At 35.9% G+C, this 13,263-nt stretch overlaps 2 protein-coding genes across 2 annotated transcripts; both read left to right on the top strand.

Moving 5' to 3' along the window:
• The first annotated feature begins 1,692 nt into the window (after positions 1-1,692).
• On the top strand, positions 1,693-4,819 carry LOC105649366 (adenosine/AMP deaminase family protein). Its single transcript, XM_089715845.1, has 11 exons — positions 1,693-1,902; positions 2,227-2,297; positions 2,593-2,684; positions 2,816-2,875; positions 3,016-3,249; positions 3,345-3,421; positions 3,509-3,578; positions 3,680-3,796; positions 4,176-4,242; positions 4,400-4,504; positions 4,588-4,819. The coding sequence occupies exons 1-11, from the start codon at positions 1,781-1,783 to the stop codon at positions 4,710-4,712; spliced, it is 1,140 nt and encodes a 379-aa protein (XP_089571971.1). The 5' UTR covers positions 1,693-1,780; the 3' UTR covers positions 4,713-4,819.
• Positions 4,820-5,340: 521 nt separating this feature from the next.
• Positions 5,341-13,066, top strand: LOC105649364 (phospholipase A I-like protein). The gene is made up of 18 exons (XM_012235990.4): positions 5,341-6,169; positions 6,236-6,383; positions 6,479-6,557; positions 6,671-6,824; positions 6,909-7,118; positions 7,207-7,452; positions 7,546-7,708; positions 7,796-8,056; positions 8,148-8,269; positions 8,654-8,815; positions 9,512-9,704; positions 9,800-9,936; positions 10,230-10,368; positions 10,584-10,790; positions 10,892-11,366; positions 11,461-11,677; positions 11,773-11,862; positions 12,325-13,066. Exons 1-18 carry the CDS (start codon positions 5,639-5,641, stop codon positions 12,772-12,774), a joined length of 3,984 nt encoding a protein of 1,327 aa, XP_012091380.1. The 5' UTR covers positions 5,341-5,638; the 3' UTR covers positions 12,775-13,066.
• The last annotated feature ends 197 nt before the right edge of the window (positions 13,067-13,263 follow it).

Below are 13,263 nucleotides of genomic sequence, written 5' to 3'. Positions count from 1 at the left end.
TTCTTTTTAACTGTTTAAATGGGCGAATATTATTTCATTAAATCCGTGAAAATTATTATGAGATAGAGAACTGAAATTCGAAATTAATAAATTAATCTCGTGCAGCTGAAATTGTGAAATAAGTATTCATCATTTCTCTTCTTAAAAAGGGAAAAAAAAAATCACGGTGGTGGTCCCAGAGTAAGAATTTATTCCCTAGAGCAGCAAGTTTGCATTGGAAGAGAGTCCTATCGTTTCGGGAGGGGAACCATTTATTGCCTTGATAACGTGGATCAAGCGCGGACCTTGGACTAACACATAGAGCCCGATTATTAATTATTTCCATGTAAGGATAGTAATATTTTAAAACTCATGAAATTATTTATTTATCTTTAAATTTCATAAAAATGTCCAAATATATAAATTAATTTTAGATAAATAAAACACAAATACTCTTTTTTAGCAAATTAAGTCATAATTAACAAGCAAAATCAACTATAGAGACAAAGATTCACCAAATAAAAATTTTCTTTCTATATAAAGTTCATGGTCATATGAACCAGAACTATCTCCTTCCTTTGCATGCTAAGGTTGTAAAATGAACTATATCTTGCAACTTTTAATGAATGTGGATGGGTAGTTGCCAACTTTTAGGGTTGTAGTTGATGCATCTCATACTTTATGATTATGATTATAGAAGAGCAGAAGTTTTTTTATCAGACAACCAGACAGTTCTATCATAAGTCGGTGTGGATGGAGTTGTCAGAGTTGCTGGTTTGGACTATGCAGATCGGTCTCCTTCTCTCCTGCAATGGAAGAGCAAAATTTAATGAATTCCTTGCACCAAGGTTGGACGACATCGTTTGTGGCCAACATTGTTTTTGTTTATTTTTACCCAGAATGTCCCACGTCAACCCTACATCTCTAAGACCCAAATAGAAGCCATTTTCAATAGTTTTAAAAAATAAAAATGATTAATACTTAATAGCTTAAAACGAAGAAGAATAATAACATCCATACACGTAATAAAAAAATTAATAAATTTTAAATATAATATATAAGATATTTGTTACTGTTTTTGAGTTAGATTGGATTTATATGAGTTTATTTAGTGAATATTTATTTAAATTAGTCCGCAAATTTTAAAAATAATTGATTCAATTAAATTTATTATTTTTCATACATGTTGAGTTAAGTTAAAACGAGTTAGCTCATTTAAATTGACTCGGATTGTAATGGATGTTGGTGCAACTCTAGATGAATCCACCTACAACAAATTTATGTGGTAAGACAAAAACAAATACTTTAAAAAACGAAAAAAAAAAAAAAAGAAATTGAACCTATAGTAGTTAGAACATTTATGCTGAGAGTTAATGCTCCATTGACATATCAATTTCTGTAATTTGTAAAATATTTAATAACTAGAGAAAAAAAGGAAAATGGACAATTTTATGAGACATTTGATATTTGACGACCCTAACAATCTAAAATATAATAATTTTACATATTTACGTATTTAATCAAACCCAAATTTCTACCCTATAATTAGTTAAATTAGAAAAACTGTAAATAATTTTAAAAATATTCAATGGTTACAAACAAAACAACTTGCAGTGTACAGGCTCTGCTCTTTGGGCTGGATAATTGTTTGTGGGTATGGCCCGATACGGGGCAATTAGTTGAGAACATGTCCAATCCATGCCTAAAAAGTGAATCGGAAAAAACAAAGAACAAGGGGAAAGAAAGATTTTGACCTTTAGCCGAGACTGAGAAGATAGTCTCCGCGAGAACTACTGCCCCAATGCACGCAGCAAAGCGAAGTCCACGAGGAGACACAGAAGCAGAAATGGAATGGTGGATATCCATGCCTAAGATTGAGCTACATGCCCACCTCAATGGCTCTGTCAGAGACTCTACACTTCTGTAAGCTCATACTTTTTCTTCTTTTTTTATTTCTCTCTCTCTCTCTCTCTCTCTCTCTCTCTCTCTCTTTTCTTTTTTGTTTCTTTTACTGTTGTTTCTGGTTGATTACCTTATGAGATTGGGTAAATAGAGTCCGTTGTATTATTGATGAAAAGCATATGTTTAATATTTTAGTTCTTTTATTGTTATGGTTTCATTCATAAGGTGAAAGAAATAGTTAGGAAGCTTCAAATTTTAGGATTTTATTGATATTTTTATCTGCCTTGAACTACTCAAAGTTTGATTTTTTTTTTTTTTTTTTTTTTTTTTTTTTTTTATTTACAGGGAACTTGCTAGAGTTCTGGGTGAAAAGGGTGAAATCGTTTTCTCAGATGTGGAACATGTAATCATGAAAAGTATGTCCATTTTCCTCTTTTACTGGTTCTTGCTCTCCTCGGAAAATATAGGAAGGAGTTGTTCAAGTTGAGCCTTCAATTTGATAATTTGGCGTCAGAAAAGAGAGAGAGAGAGAGCAAAAGCTTCGTTTAAATTGTGCCAATTACTTTGCTTGGCTGAGATATTATTGTTCATAAACTAAAAAAGAAGTATTGGTTAAAATAATTCTTCTTGTAGTCCACTTCAATTTTCTCTCCTGATTTTTAATTTTTCTTTCTTACCATTGCTAGCAATTCTCATTCCATTTCCATTCAGATGACCGCTCGCTGCGTGAAGTCTTCAAGTTGTTTGACCTGATTCACATTCTTACCACTGATCACAAAACGGTTGCAAGAATCACAAAAGAAGTATGATAAGTTGCATTTTAGTGACTTCTTCTTCTTCTTCTTTAAGTGTTAAACCATTGATATTTGAATGTTTCTGCACTGATTCTTCAACTCTTAAAAAAAAAAAAAAAAAAAAAAAAAAAAAAAAACAGGTTGTTGAAGATTTTGCCTCCGAGAATGTTGTATATTTGGAGTTAAGAACAACTCCAAAGGTACTTACAAGAGCTGTTTAGTGCTTTTTTTTTTTTTTTTTTTTTTTTTTTTTTTTTTTTTTTTTTCTCTTCACTCATTTCATATCAGCAATTAGTTTATACCGGTGGAGAAATTTGTGGGTTTCATTTATGTAATCCAGAAAAACGAGTCTAAAGAAATGAGCAAACGCTCATACATGGAAGCAGTGATGGAAGGTTTAAGGGCTGTTACTTCAGTCGAGGTGGATTTGGCTCCTCATAATTTGGAAGTTAGAACTTCCATAAATTCAATTCCTAATAATGATGTATGTTCTGGAGCTACAAGGAGAAACATATATGTTAGACTTCTTCTCAGCATTGACCGACGTGAGACCACTGAAGCTGCAATGGAAACTGTATGTTAGGAAAACTCTACGACTGTTTTCTGGTTTAAGTTGTCAAGTATCAAACTGTCTAAGGCTTCGAACTTTTCTTTCCCCATCTTCTACAGGTTAAGCTTGCTCTAGAAATGAGAGATTTAGGAGTAACTGGCATTGATCTTTCTGGAAATCCTGTTGTGGGTGAATGGTACTTCCTTCAATAATTCTTCATTAGTAGTAATGCGTATGTGTTTTGTAAGTATTACAGTCCTAAGTTTTCATTCTCTCTGAACAGGGTTACATTCTTGCCAGCATTGAAATTTGCCCAGGAACAAGGTCTCTATATAACACTTCACTGTGGAGAGGTGTGTTGATGTGTCAAGTGCTGCTGCTGTATTTAAAATTGTATTTTCTGTTACAGTGAAATTACACTAACTAGTTTATTTTCGCAACCTAGTGCATGTAGGTGCCTAATCGTCATGAGGAGATCCAGATGATGCTTGACTTTCTCCCCCAGAGAATTGGCCATGCTATCTTCTTTGGCGAGGATGATTGGAGAAAGTTAAAATCATCCAGAATTCCGGTTGAGTATCTACAATCATTTTTGGTTTGAGAAAACTAGATTTTGATTGGTCTATGGAGTTTGCTCAATCAAACCTGCGGTTCTAATTAAATTACTTATCAATCATATTTTTCATGCCCAGCATTATAGACTCTTTACATTTGGTGGAAAAGCCTTAAAGAATTTCTATGTGATTGCAGTTCTGGAATTTTTTTGAAATTCTGACCATAAAAGATATGTTTAGTTTCACTCATCTTGTGTGCATGCCTATAGCTATTATGTTTATATTCAAGGGCCTAGCATTTTCATACTGTTAACTGCAGTTGAGGGCTTTGAAAAACTTTAGAATAGAAATTGTAGTATATTTGTTTCACTAGCTAAATTCTTTTTGCTTTTGCAGGTTGAAATTTGTTTGACATCCAACATTATGACCGAGTCAATTTCATCGATAGATATTCATCATTTTGGTTAGTTTTCTGTTCTATTTGACATTGGTGTTTGACCTTGGTACTAAGTAAACAAATTAATACAGTTTAGTCTCGAACATGCATGTAAAACTTATTGCTAGTGATTCGGCCATTACCGTCTCATTGCTATATTTTCATGTGTTTCTCTGTTTTGCAGTTGATTTGTATAATGCAAAACATCCTATAGTACTGTGCACAGATGATTCTGGAGTTTTCTCGACTAGTCTTTCTCAGGAATATAGTCTTGCTTCATCTGCATTTGGTAGGCGAACTGTTAATTGTGCCTTTAATTCATGAAATATCAAATAGCTTATCACCATTGATTATTTGTTCTGTATTTTGAAGGTCTCAAAAAGAGGGAAATGTTTGAGCTAGCGAGAAATGTGATCGAGTACATATTCGCTGATGCTGAAGTGAAGCGCGACTTGTATACGATTTTTAATTCTGCTGCTAAGGAGCTAGGCCTATGATTTACTCATTAGGATTGTTATAGCCAGTTAATAAAATTGTTAGACTGAAACCAATTTGAATCTGTAGATTGCTATACAATCATGTGTTCAATAAATTTAATTTATCATTTCTGGGATTGACATGCTAACTAATTTTTTTTTTTTTGTAGTATTGAAAAAGGGATTCGAATCTGGAATTATTGTCAGGAATTATACACATTTATCCCTAAATTATGCTTAATTAATATTGCTTTGCACGAAATTCTAACATGATATTGATATCAAAAGGATATTGAGAAGAAAACATATAGTAAAATGAGATTATATCTTGTTCATGACAAATTTTAGTGGATTACAATTAAAATTTACATTTTTTATTTTTTTAATTCCAAGCAAGCTATAAATATGTACAAAGAAGACTCCTAAGACATTAAAACTTGAAATTCACCCAAAGAATATAGTTTTATATTTGTGTAAAGTTGGGGAATTTAGGTGGTGGTTGTAAAAACCAAAATTACAGATTTTTTATTTGTAATTTCCCCGTGAAGCCTTCGGCTTGTCTTTGGGTTTGGATCAAGTGACATTATTATTGAAACAACGTCGTTTTCTATACATACAAAACGACACCGCAACGCACAAACTTACCCGGCAACAACAAAGAACACCGAAAACTTGAAGAGTTTAACGGATCAGCAGCGTCACCAGCAACAATCTGAGTTCACGTCTGTTTCTTATTATTTTTCATCTCTCTGTCTATGAACTCCCGCCATTAATCCAACCTTCGGGTTCCAAACCCTAACCGCGAATCATTTCTCTCCCTAACCTCCATTTTGAAGATAACAAACTTCTCTCATGAAAAATTAATCACTAACCGTTACTATCTTGCCATGATCAATCCGAACCGTGCGATCAGATCAATTCTCGAGCGTTAATTTTATTCTTGTACAATGTCTTGGGGATTAGGTTCCTGGAAGCGGCCGTCAGAGGTCTTCCGTTTAACGCTGAATTATGGCACGGAGGAGTCCGAAGACGATCTTAATCGTATATCAACATCATCGTCGTCAAGCTCATTATCATCGTCATCTCCGTCGTTACCGATGTCTCCACCTCGAGATCAGGATCTTGGATTTCGGTTTGATTTGGATTGGACGGCTGGGGATGACGAAGATCAGGTGGCTTTAAGATTGCAGTCGCAGTTGATGGTGGCGTTGCCTTTACCACAGGACTGTGTGGAGGTGGATTTGAAGGAGGAGAAGGGAGAGAAAGGAAATGTTAGGGTGGAGATGAAGGTGGTGAAGAGGAGGGAGCCGTTGCGAGGGATGACGTTGAGCAAAGCTGGTTCCGGTCAGCAGAGCGATGGAGTTGGGGTTTTGACCAGGTTATTGAGGTGTAACCTGGCTACTGGGGGATTTGGCGATGGTTGTGGTGAGCATTGGCGTAATGTCACCTTGCTTAGCCTCTGCGGTTGCGGTTTATCGGTAAGATTTTTATTTGATTTTATTTTCACTGGTAATTGGGAATGGAATATAATTTTTTGTTAACAGGTACTGCCAGCTGAGCTAATTGGATTGCCGCTACTTGAGAAGCTTTATCTTGATAACAATAGGCTCTCAGTTTTGCCACCAGAGCTCGGTCAACTGAAAAATTTGAAAGTTCTCACTGTCGATTACAACACATTGATTTCAGTTCCTGGTAAGAATTGGTTAATTATATATGTTAATCAGAGCATGCTTCGTGATTGATTTATTTATTTTTCCTTGTATCAACTTGGTTGGAGATTTGAACAGTTGAACTGAGGCAGTGCGTTGGACTGGTGGAATTGTCTCTGGAACACAATAAGCTTGTCCGGCCTCTTCTTGATTTCAGGTCATTTTATCAACATATAGATAGATATAATTTGTTGCCTTCTCAGGTTTGATAAAGCTTGTAAACACTAGAATTTTCTTTGGGTCTATTGTTTATCTCCAGTTGAATGGCAGGGCTGTGGCTGAGTTACAAATTCTTAGGCTATTTGGTAATCCTCTGGAATTCCTCCCTGAAATTCTACCGCTGCGCAAACTTCGCCACTTGTCTCTTGCTAATATTAGGATTGTAGCTGATGAGAATTTGAGATCAGTAAACGTGCAGATAGAGGTATTAATCATACTGCAGATATAGCAGTTATTTAAGCTGCTAGATTTGCTTTCTTAAGTTAATTTTGTTATTTGGCCATTGTAGATGGAGAACAGTTCTTATTTTGGTCCATCTAGACACAAGCTGAGTGCCTTCTTCTCTCTTTTATTCCGTTTTTCTTCATGTCATCACCCATTGCTGGCATCTGCACTGGCAAAGATAATACAAGACCAAGGAAACCGTGTTGTTGTTGGTAAAGATGAAAATGCAGTACGGCAGCTTATTAGCATGATAAGTAGTGACAACCAGCATGTGGTATGTAGGCAATTCTTACTATCGCCAGTCAAATCATTGCTTATTTATCAGTTATCTGGGCACTTTTGTGAATTCTTATTTCTGGCAGGTTGAACAAGCATGCTCTGCTTTATCATCTCTTGCCGGAGATGTGTCTGTTGCAATGCAGTTGATGAAGTGTGACATAATGCAACCCATTGAAACAGTGCTGAAATCGGTTGCACATGAAGAAGTAATTTCTGTATTACAAGTTGTGGCTACTTTGGCCTTTGGATCTGATACTGTAGCTCAGAAGATGTTGACCAAGGATATATTGAAATCATTAAAATTGTTATGTGCCCATAAAAATGTCGAGGTAAGTTCTCCTTCTATTGTGATTATAGAAAGGTATTTGTTACCACTTTTTAGAATTCTGCCATCATTTGATATTTGGTTCTTCTTTCACCAGGTGCAAAGGTTAGCTTTATTAGCAGTTGGAAATCTAGCCTTTTGCTTGGAGAATCGAAGCATCTTGGTCACCTCTGAAAGTCTACGGGATCTTCTGATGCGGTTGACAGTTACGTCTGAACCACGTGTGAATAAAGCAGCAGCTCGTGCTTTGGCAATTTTTGGTTTGTCTCTTGGATTTTACTTTTTGCCATATTTTCCGAGTGTTCAGTCTATTAATGCACAAGGGATTGTCCAATTTGTGCTACTAGGAGAAAATGAAAACTTGCGGCGTGCCATAAGGGGAAGACAAGTTGCAAAGCAAGGTCTGCGCATACTCTCAATGGATGGAGGTGGAATGAAAGGTCTGGCAACAGTACAGATGCTTAAAACAATTGAGAAGGGGACTGGAAAACGTATACATGAGTTGTTTGACCTTATATGTGGCACATCAACGGGTGGTATGCTGGCCGTTGCTCTTGGTATCAAGTTGATGACCTTGGACAAATGTGAGGAAATATATAAAAATCTCGGTGCGTATGATTTCTCAAAATGTAATATTTCAAAATATTTTGTTTATTGCTCCATTTTTAATATTTCTCCTGTATAAATATACTTCTTTAGGAAAACTAGTCTTTGCTGAGCCTACACCAAAGGATAATGAAGCTGCAAGCTGGAGAGAGAAGTTGGATCAGCTTTATAAAAGTTCATCGCAAAGTTTTAGAGTTGTTGTACATGGATCTAAAGTATGGATTATCCTTTCTTTGTTTTCTTCACTTCCTTCATCATCATTACTCAAGATTCTTTCATCACACACACCCATGTTGCCCAAGATTCTTTCATCGCGCACACACACACACACACACACACACACACACACGACTACATTTTCAGTAAGTGAACATAAAATTGATCATGAACGAAATTTATCTTCCCAAAGACTTGAAAATGTTGCTAATCTTAATAAGTTATACTTTTAGAAAAAAATAGGACTAATGGTTAATATAAGTTGTTACTTCCTCAAATATGCCAATTCAAATATCATTGTTGTGATAATTTATAATGTTTTCTACTATATGTTCCTTTCCCAGTATGCAAAAAACAGAATACCATAATATATTGTCTTGCAGCACAGTGCAGATCAGTTTGAGAGGTTGTTAAAGGAAATGTGTGCTGATGAGGATGGGGATCTGTTAATAGAATCAGCAGTAAAAAACATTCCCAAAGTTTTTGTTGTATCAACTTTGGTCAGCGCGATGCCAGCTCAACCATTTATATTTCGCAATTATCAGGTTTGGTTGGTGTTTAAAATGATCATTAGTTTAGGTTTAGGTTTCTTTGGCTTGTTTTTGGGAAATTTTTATGAGAAAATGACTAATTTCTTTTGTTTGTCTCGATATTGAAATAAATTGAAAATTATTTAATAGTATTTGAATTACATTGGAAAATCTAAATTTTCATTCACCATATAAGATCTGTTTATGTCTCCGAATTTTTTTTTTTCTAATTATAGTTGAAAATGAGAGAAAATTATGTAATTAAAAATTGTGTAATTGTGGGTTGTTGCCTGCTGCTGGCAACAGCCAGTGACCAGAGGGGAGAATTGGCAATAATCAGTAGACTGACAGAGTGGTAGGTATATGTCTAGGTTACACCCTTATAGATTCATTCCCTTTTCATGAGTTTGTGGAAATTTTGGAGAATGACTTCCTTTAAAAGCAGGAAATCGATTTCCTTGAAAGGTTATTTTTCCCTTTAAACAAGATAGCATTTTCTATTGACTAGTTTTTGTGAGTTTTATGCACTGCAAAGTATGGAAATGTTTTCTTAGCAAATATTTTGCACCAAATAAAAGGAGGCTAAGAAGCCTTAGAAATTTAACTAGTTTATTTTGCTGAAAGATTTATAAATGTATCCATGGTGATAATTGTCATTGGATGTTGTTCCACAAATGTCTTCAACCTTTTCTTTTTGGTTTCAATATACAGTATCCTGCTGGAACACCTGAAGTGCCTTTTTCAATTTCGGAAAGTTCAGGGGTTACTGTGTTAGGATCACCTACAACTGGTGCTCAAGTTGGCTATAAACGCAGTGCTTTTATTGGAAGTTGTAAGCATCATGTTTGGCAAGCTATTAGAGCATCATCTGCTGCTCCATATTATCTTGATGATTTCTCAGATGGTATTCTCTTAACCTGTTTATCATGTTTTGAAACCCCACTTCGCCATCCTTAAGTTCAAATTGAATAATGTGCTTAAATTCAATCCATGAAACAGATATACACCGTTGGCAAGATGGTGCTATAGTGGCAAACAACCCTACTATCTTTGCCATGAGGGAAGCACAACTCTTATGGCCTGACACAAACATTGACTGCTTGGTTTCAATTGGCTGTGGTTCTGTTCCAACGAAGGTGATTCTCTCTTCTTCTTCTTCTCCCCTCCCTTCTCCTCTTTAGTGTTTGCATTATATAATGATTGTTCCAGATACTGAGAAAATTTAGAAGGAAACTTTAGTATAGAGCAGTTGAAAGTGTTCAGTATTTACAGTACACCAGAAGATGAATTCTATCTTCCTCAATGTTCTAAGTTACTATTATTTGTGGGTGCTTCTGATAAATTCTTCTAACCTGTAGCTTTTACTTCTCTTTCCCCATATATTGTTTTTAATTGCTTCTTTATCTCATTGTGAATATTTCTGTTGTAGGCAAGGAAAGGGGGTTGGCGTTATTTGGACACTGGGCAAGTGTTGATTGAGAGTGCATGTTCAGTGGACCGAGTTGAAGAAGCTTTGAGCACATTGCTACCTATGCTCCCTGCAATACAGTATTTTCGCTTTAATCCAGGTGTTTCAAATGTTGAAACTTTGGAGTTATTTATCGTTTATTGGGGCATGAAACAGATCCTTTGTTCTTGAAGGATGCTCAAAAAATTTCCTCTTATCTTTTCCATGTTTTAGATGCTTTTAATTTATAAATTGCAAATTATCTTTGAAGAGTAGCTTTTTTACTAAAAAATTTCTAATTCTTATTTCATCTCCTATATGGTTAAACCATTGCAGTTGATGAACGTTGTGATATGGAGCTGGACGAAACTGATCCAGCTGTCTGGCTAAAGTTGGAAGCTGCAGTTGAGGAATATATCCAAAATAATTCAGAAGCCTTTAAGAATGTTTGTGAGAGACTACTTTTACCCCATCAGCATGATGATAAGATTTCAGATACTTTGAAAACCCAGCAATTCCCCAAGGCAAAGGTATCAAAAGCAGGTATTATTGGTCATACTATCTAAAGTTACTTTTCTAAAGGTTTGCAATGCTTCTGGTACTCTTGCTGATCTGAATTTTCTTCTGGCTTGCCATTATGTTAGATGAGAATACTCCTTCTTTGGGTTGGAGGCGTAATGTGCTACTTGTTGAAGCTTTGCATAGTCCTGATTCAGGTAGGATTACGCACCATGCTCGGGCACTTGAATCATTTTGTGCCCGGAATGGAATTAGATTATCTCTCATGCTTGGGGCGTCCGGAATTGCAATGACAGTGCCAACAACAACATTCGCTTCACCATTTACGTCACCTCTGATTACTGGAAGCTTCCCATCAAGCCCACTTCTATATAGTCCTGATTTTGGCCCCCAGCGGATTGGCCGAATTGACATGGTGCCGCCTTTAAGCTTGGATGGAATTCAATCTGGAAAGAATGCTTCATCACCACCAATGTCTCCTTCAGCACGCCGACAGTTATCTTTACCTGTCCGGTCATTGCATGAAAAGTTACAGAATACTCCACAAGTTGGAATTGTACATTTAGCCCTTCAAAATGACTCATTGGGATTGATATTAAGGTGAAAACACCTCTTTTTCATTTTACTGGTTACTGTTTGATATAAAGCTTAGTTTCATCCATTTTTGTAACCTGTTCGACGTTCATTTCTCTAGCTGGCAGAATGATGTTTTTGTTGTTGCCGAACCTGGAGATCTTGCAGATAAGTTTCTCCAAAGTGTAAAATTTAGCTTGTTATCAATGATGCGTAGCCGCTGCAAGAAGTTTACATCACTCATTTCCAATATTTCAACTATTGCTGAACTGGTTCGCTATAGACCATACTTCCAAGTAGGAAATGTTGGCCATCGTTATATTGGACGACAGACACAGGTATTTGTCCATGACTTCTTCCTTTCCAATTGGATGATTCATTGTTATTTATAGGTAATAATTACTATTGATCTCCACTGTACTGTCTGTTGAAGGTTATGGAGGATGACCAAGAAATTGCAGCATATATGTTTCGCAGAACAGTTCCTTCTATGCATTTAACACCTGATGATGTTCGCTGGATGGTATGTTTTTGGCTTTGATTTCATCTACTGGTTCCTATCTCTCAATGTTATGAACCTTTATGTACTATTTGACAAATCTAATTCACTACCAACCTTCTGTAGTTTTCATGTCTCATGCTGGTATATTCTCAAAAACATTACCCAGTAATGGTCCTGCGCAAGCATGACCTCTTGCTGTGTAGACATGAACCTGTGCCATTATAATTAGTCTCTTGACTTCCTTCTCATCTTATCCTTCTCCTCTGGATACTAATTAGCACGTTCTCTAGTATAATGATGCACTCTTCATGAATTCTCATTTTTTTCTAGTTCAAGAAACAGTTATGTGTAAGAACTATTTATTGCTCAATATCTCACTTGATGAAGATTTTATTCCTGTTCTTTGATGTGGCACACTAGGCCTTCTTTTTTTTTTTTTTTTTTTTGCCTGATTTATGTTGCTGCTTGTCTGGTGTGATCCAGGTTGGAGCTTGGAGGGACAGGATCATAATATGCACAGGGACCTATGGACTTACTCCATCTTTAATTAAGGCCTTCTTGGATTCTGGTGCAAAAACTGTTATCTGCCCTTCTGCAGATCCCCAAGAAATCCCACTGATATCAGCCTATGGATCAGGGGAGTTCCCTAACCTGGAGAGTGGGAGGTTTGAGATTGGAGAGGAAGAGGCAGACAATGAAGAGGTGGAACCTGCCAGTCCAACAAGCGATTGGGAAGATAGCGATCCTGAGAAGAATATAGATCATTCTATGGGCTTTTGGGATGATGACGAAGGGGAATTGTCACAGTTTGTCTGTCAGTTGTATGACGCATTGTTTCAGGAAGGGTCAAGAGTAGATGTTGCTCTACAAAATGCTCTTGCTTCTCATCGGAGGCTGAGGTATTCTTGCCATCTTCCTGGTATACAACTTTGAATACTATTTACATGAAATCGAAACCAGAAACTGTTAAAGATAAAGGCAAAAAGGATAAAGAAAATAAGAATACAAGAGTATATTTCCAATTTTGAGGCTGATGTAAAACAATTATGTTGTTTGTTATTCATTTCAGAACTGTAGTAAATAGCATATACCATGAGTCTAGGACGCTGTTTTTAATTTTACAGATCTATTATCTAAATCGAACTTGTACTTTCTCATTTGAGTCTTGCATCTGCAAAACATCTGGTGTCACTGAGCGATACCAATAAGATGATTGCATAGTTAATCTCTCGTCTTCTTTTAGAATAAAGGAACAGTCAGAGGATTACACATTTGAAGTTGTGTTCGTTTGAAATTTTAAAGGGGAAATTGTCAAATTAACTTTTACTAAAGTTTTTATTTTTCTATCAATAAATAGAATGAATACCCTAATTAATGTAGTTCAGTAAGGTGCTTCTTGTCTTTTGCCTATCGGAGGGAAAA

The sequence above is a fragment of the Jatropha curcas genome, chromosome 11 (genome assembly GCF_041381405.1).
Source record: "Jatropha curcas cultivar XTBG-Jc1 chromosome 11, XTBG_Jcur_1.0, whole genome shotgun sequence".
Taxonomy (NCBI): domain Eukaryota; kingdom Viridiplantae; phylum Streptophyta; class Magnoliopsida; order Malpighiales; family Euphorbiaceae; genus Jatropha; species Jatropha curcas.
The sequence above is the reverse complement of the archived record's forward strand: the minus strand, read 5'-3'. Positions and strand labels throughout refer to the sequence as shown.

What these genes read in the sequence shown, in the direction of transcription:
- LOC105649366 (XM_089715845.1), top strand. Translation starts at nt 1,781, where the DNA reads ATGCACGCAGCAAAGCGAAGTCCACGAGGAGACACAGAAGCAGAAATG. An exon ending in GGAACATGTAATCATGAAAA is followed by an intron (nt 2,298 to 2,592) that starts GTATGTCCATTT and finishes ATTTCCATTCAG; the next exon opens with ATGACCGCTCGCTGCGTGAA. An exon ending in AATCCTGTTGTGGGTGAATG is followed by an intron (nt 3,422 to 3,508) that starts GTACTTCCTTCA and finishes CTCTCTGAACAG; the next exon opens with GGTTACATTCTTGCCAGCAT.
- LOC105649364 (XM_012235990.4), top strand. Translation starts at nt 5,639, where the DNA reads ATGTCTTGGGGATTAGGTTCCTGGAAGCGGCCGTCAGAGGTCTTCCGT. An exon ending in TCTGCGGTTGCGGTTTATCG is followed by an intron (nt 6,170 to 6,235) that starts GTAAGATTTTTA and finishes TTTTGTTAACAG; the next exon opens with GTACTGCCAGCTGAGCTAAT. An exon ending in TTATATTTCGCAATTATCAG is followed by an intron (nt 8,816 to 9,511) that starts GTTTGGTTGGTG and finishes TTCAATATACAG; the next exon opens with TATCCTGCTGGAACACCTGA.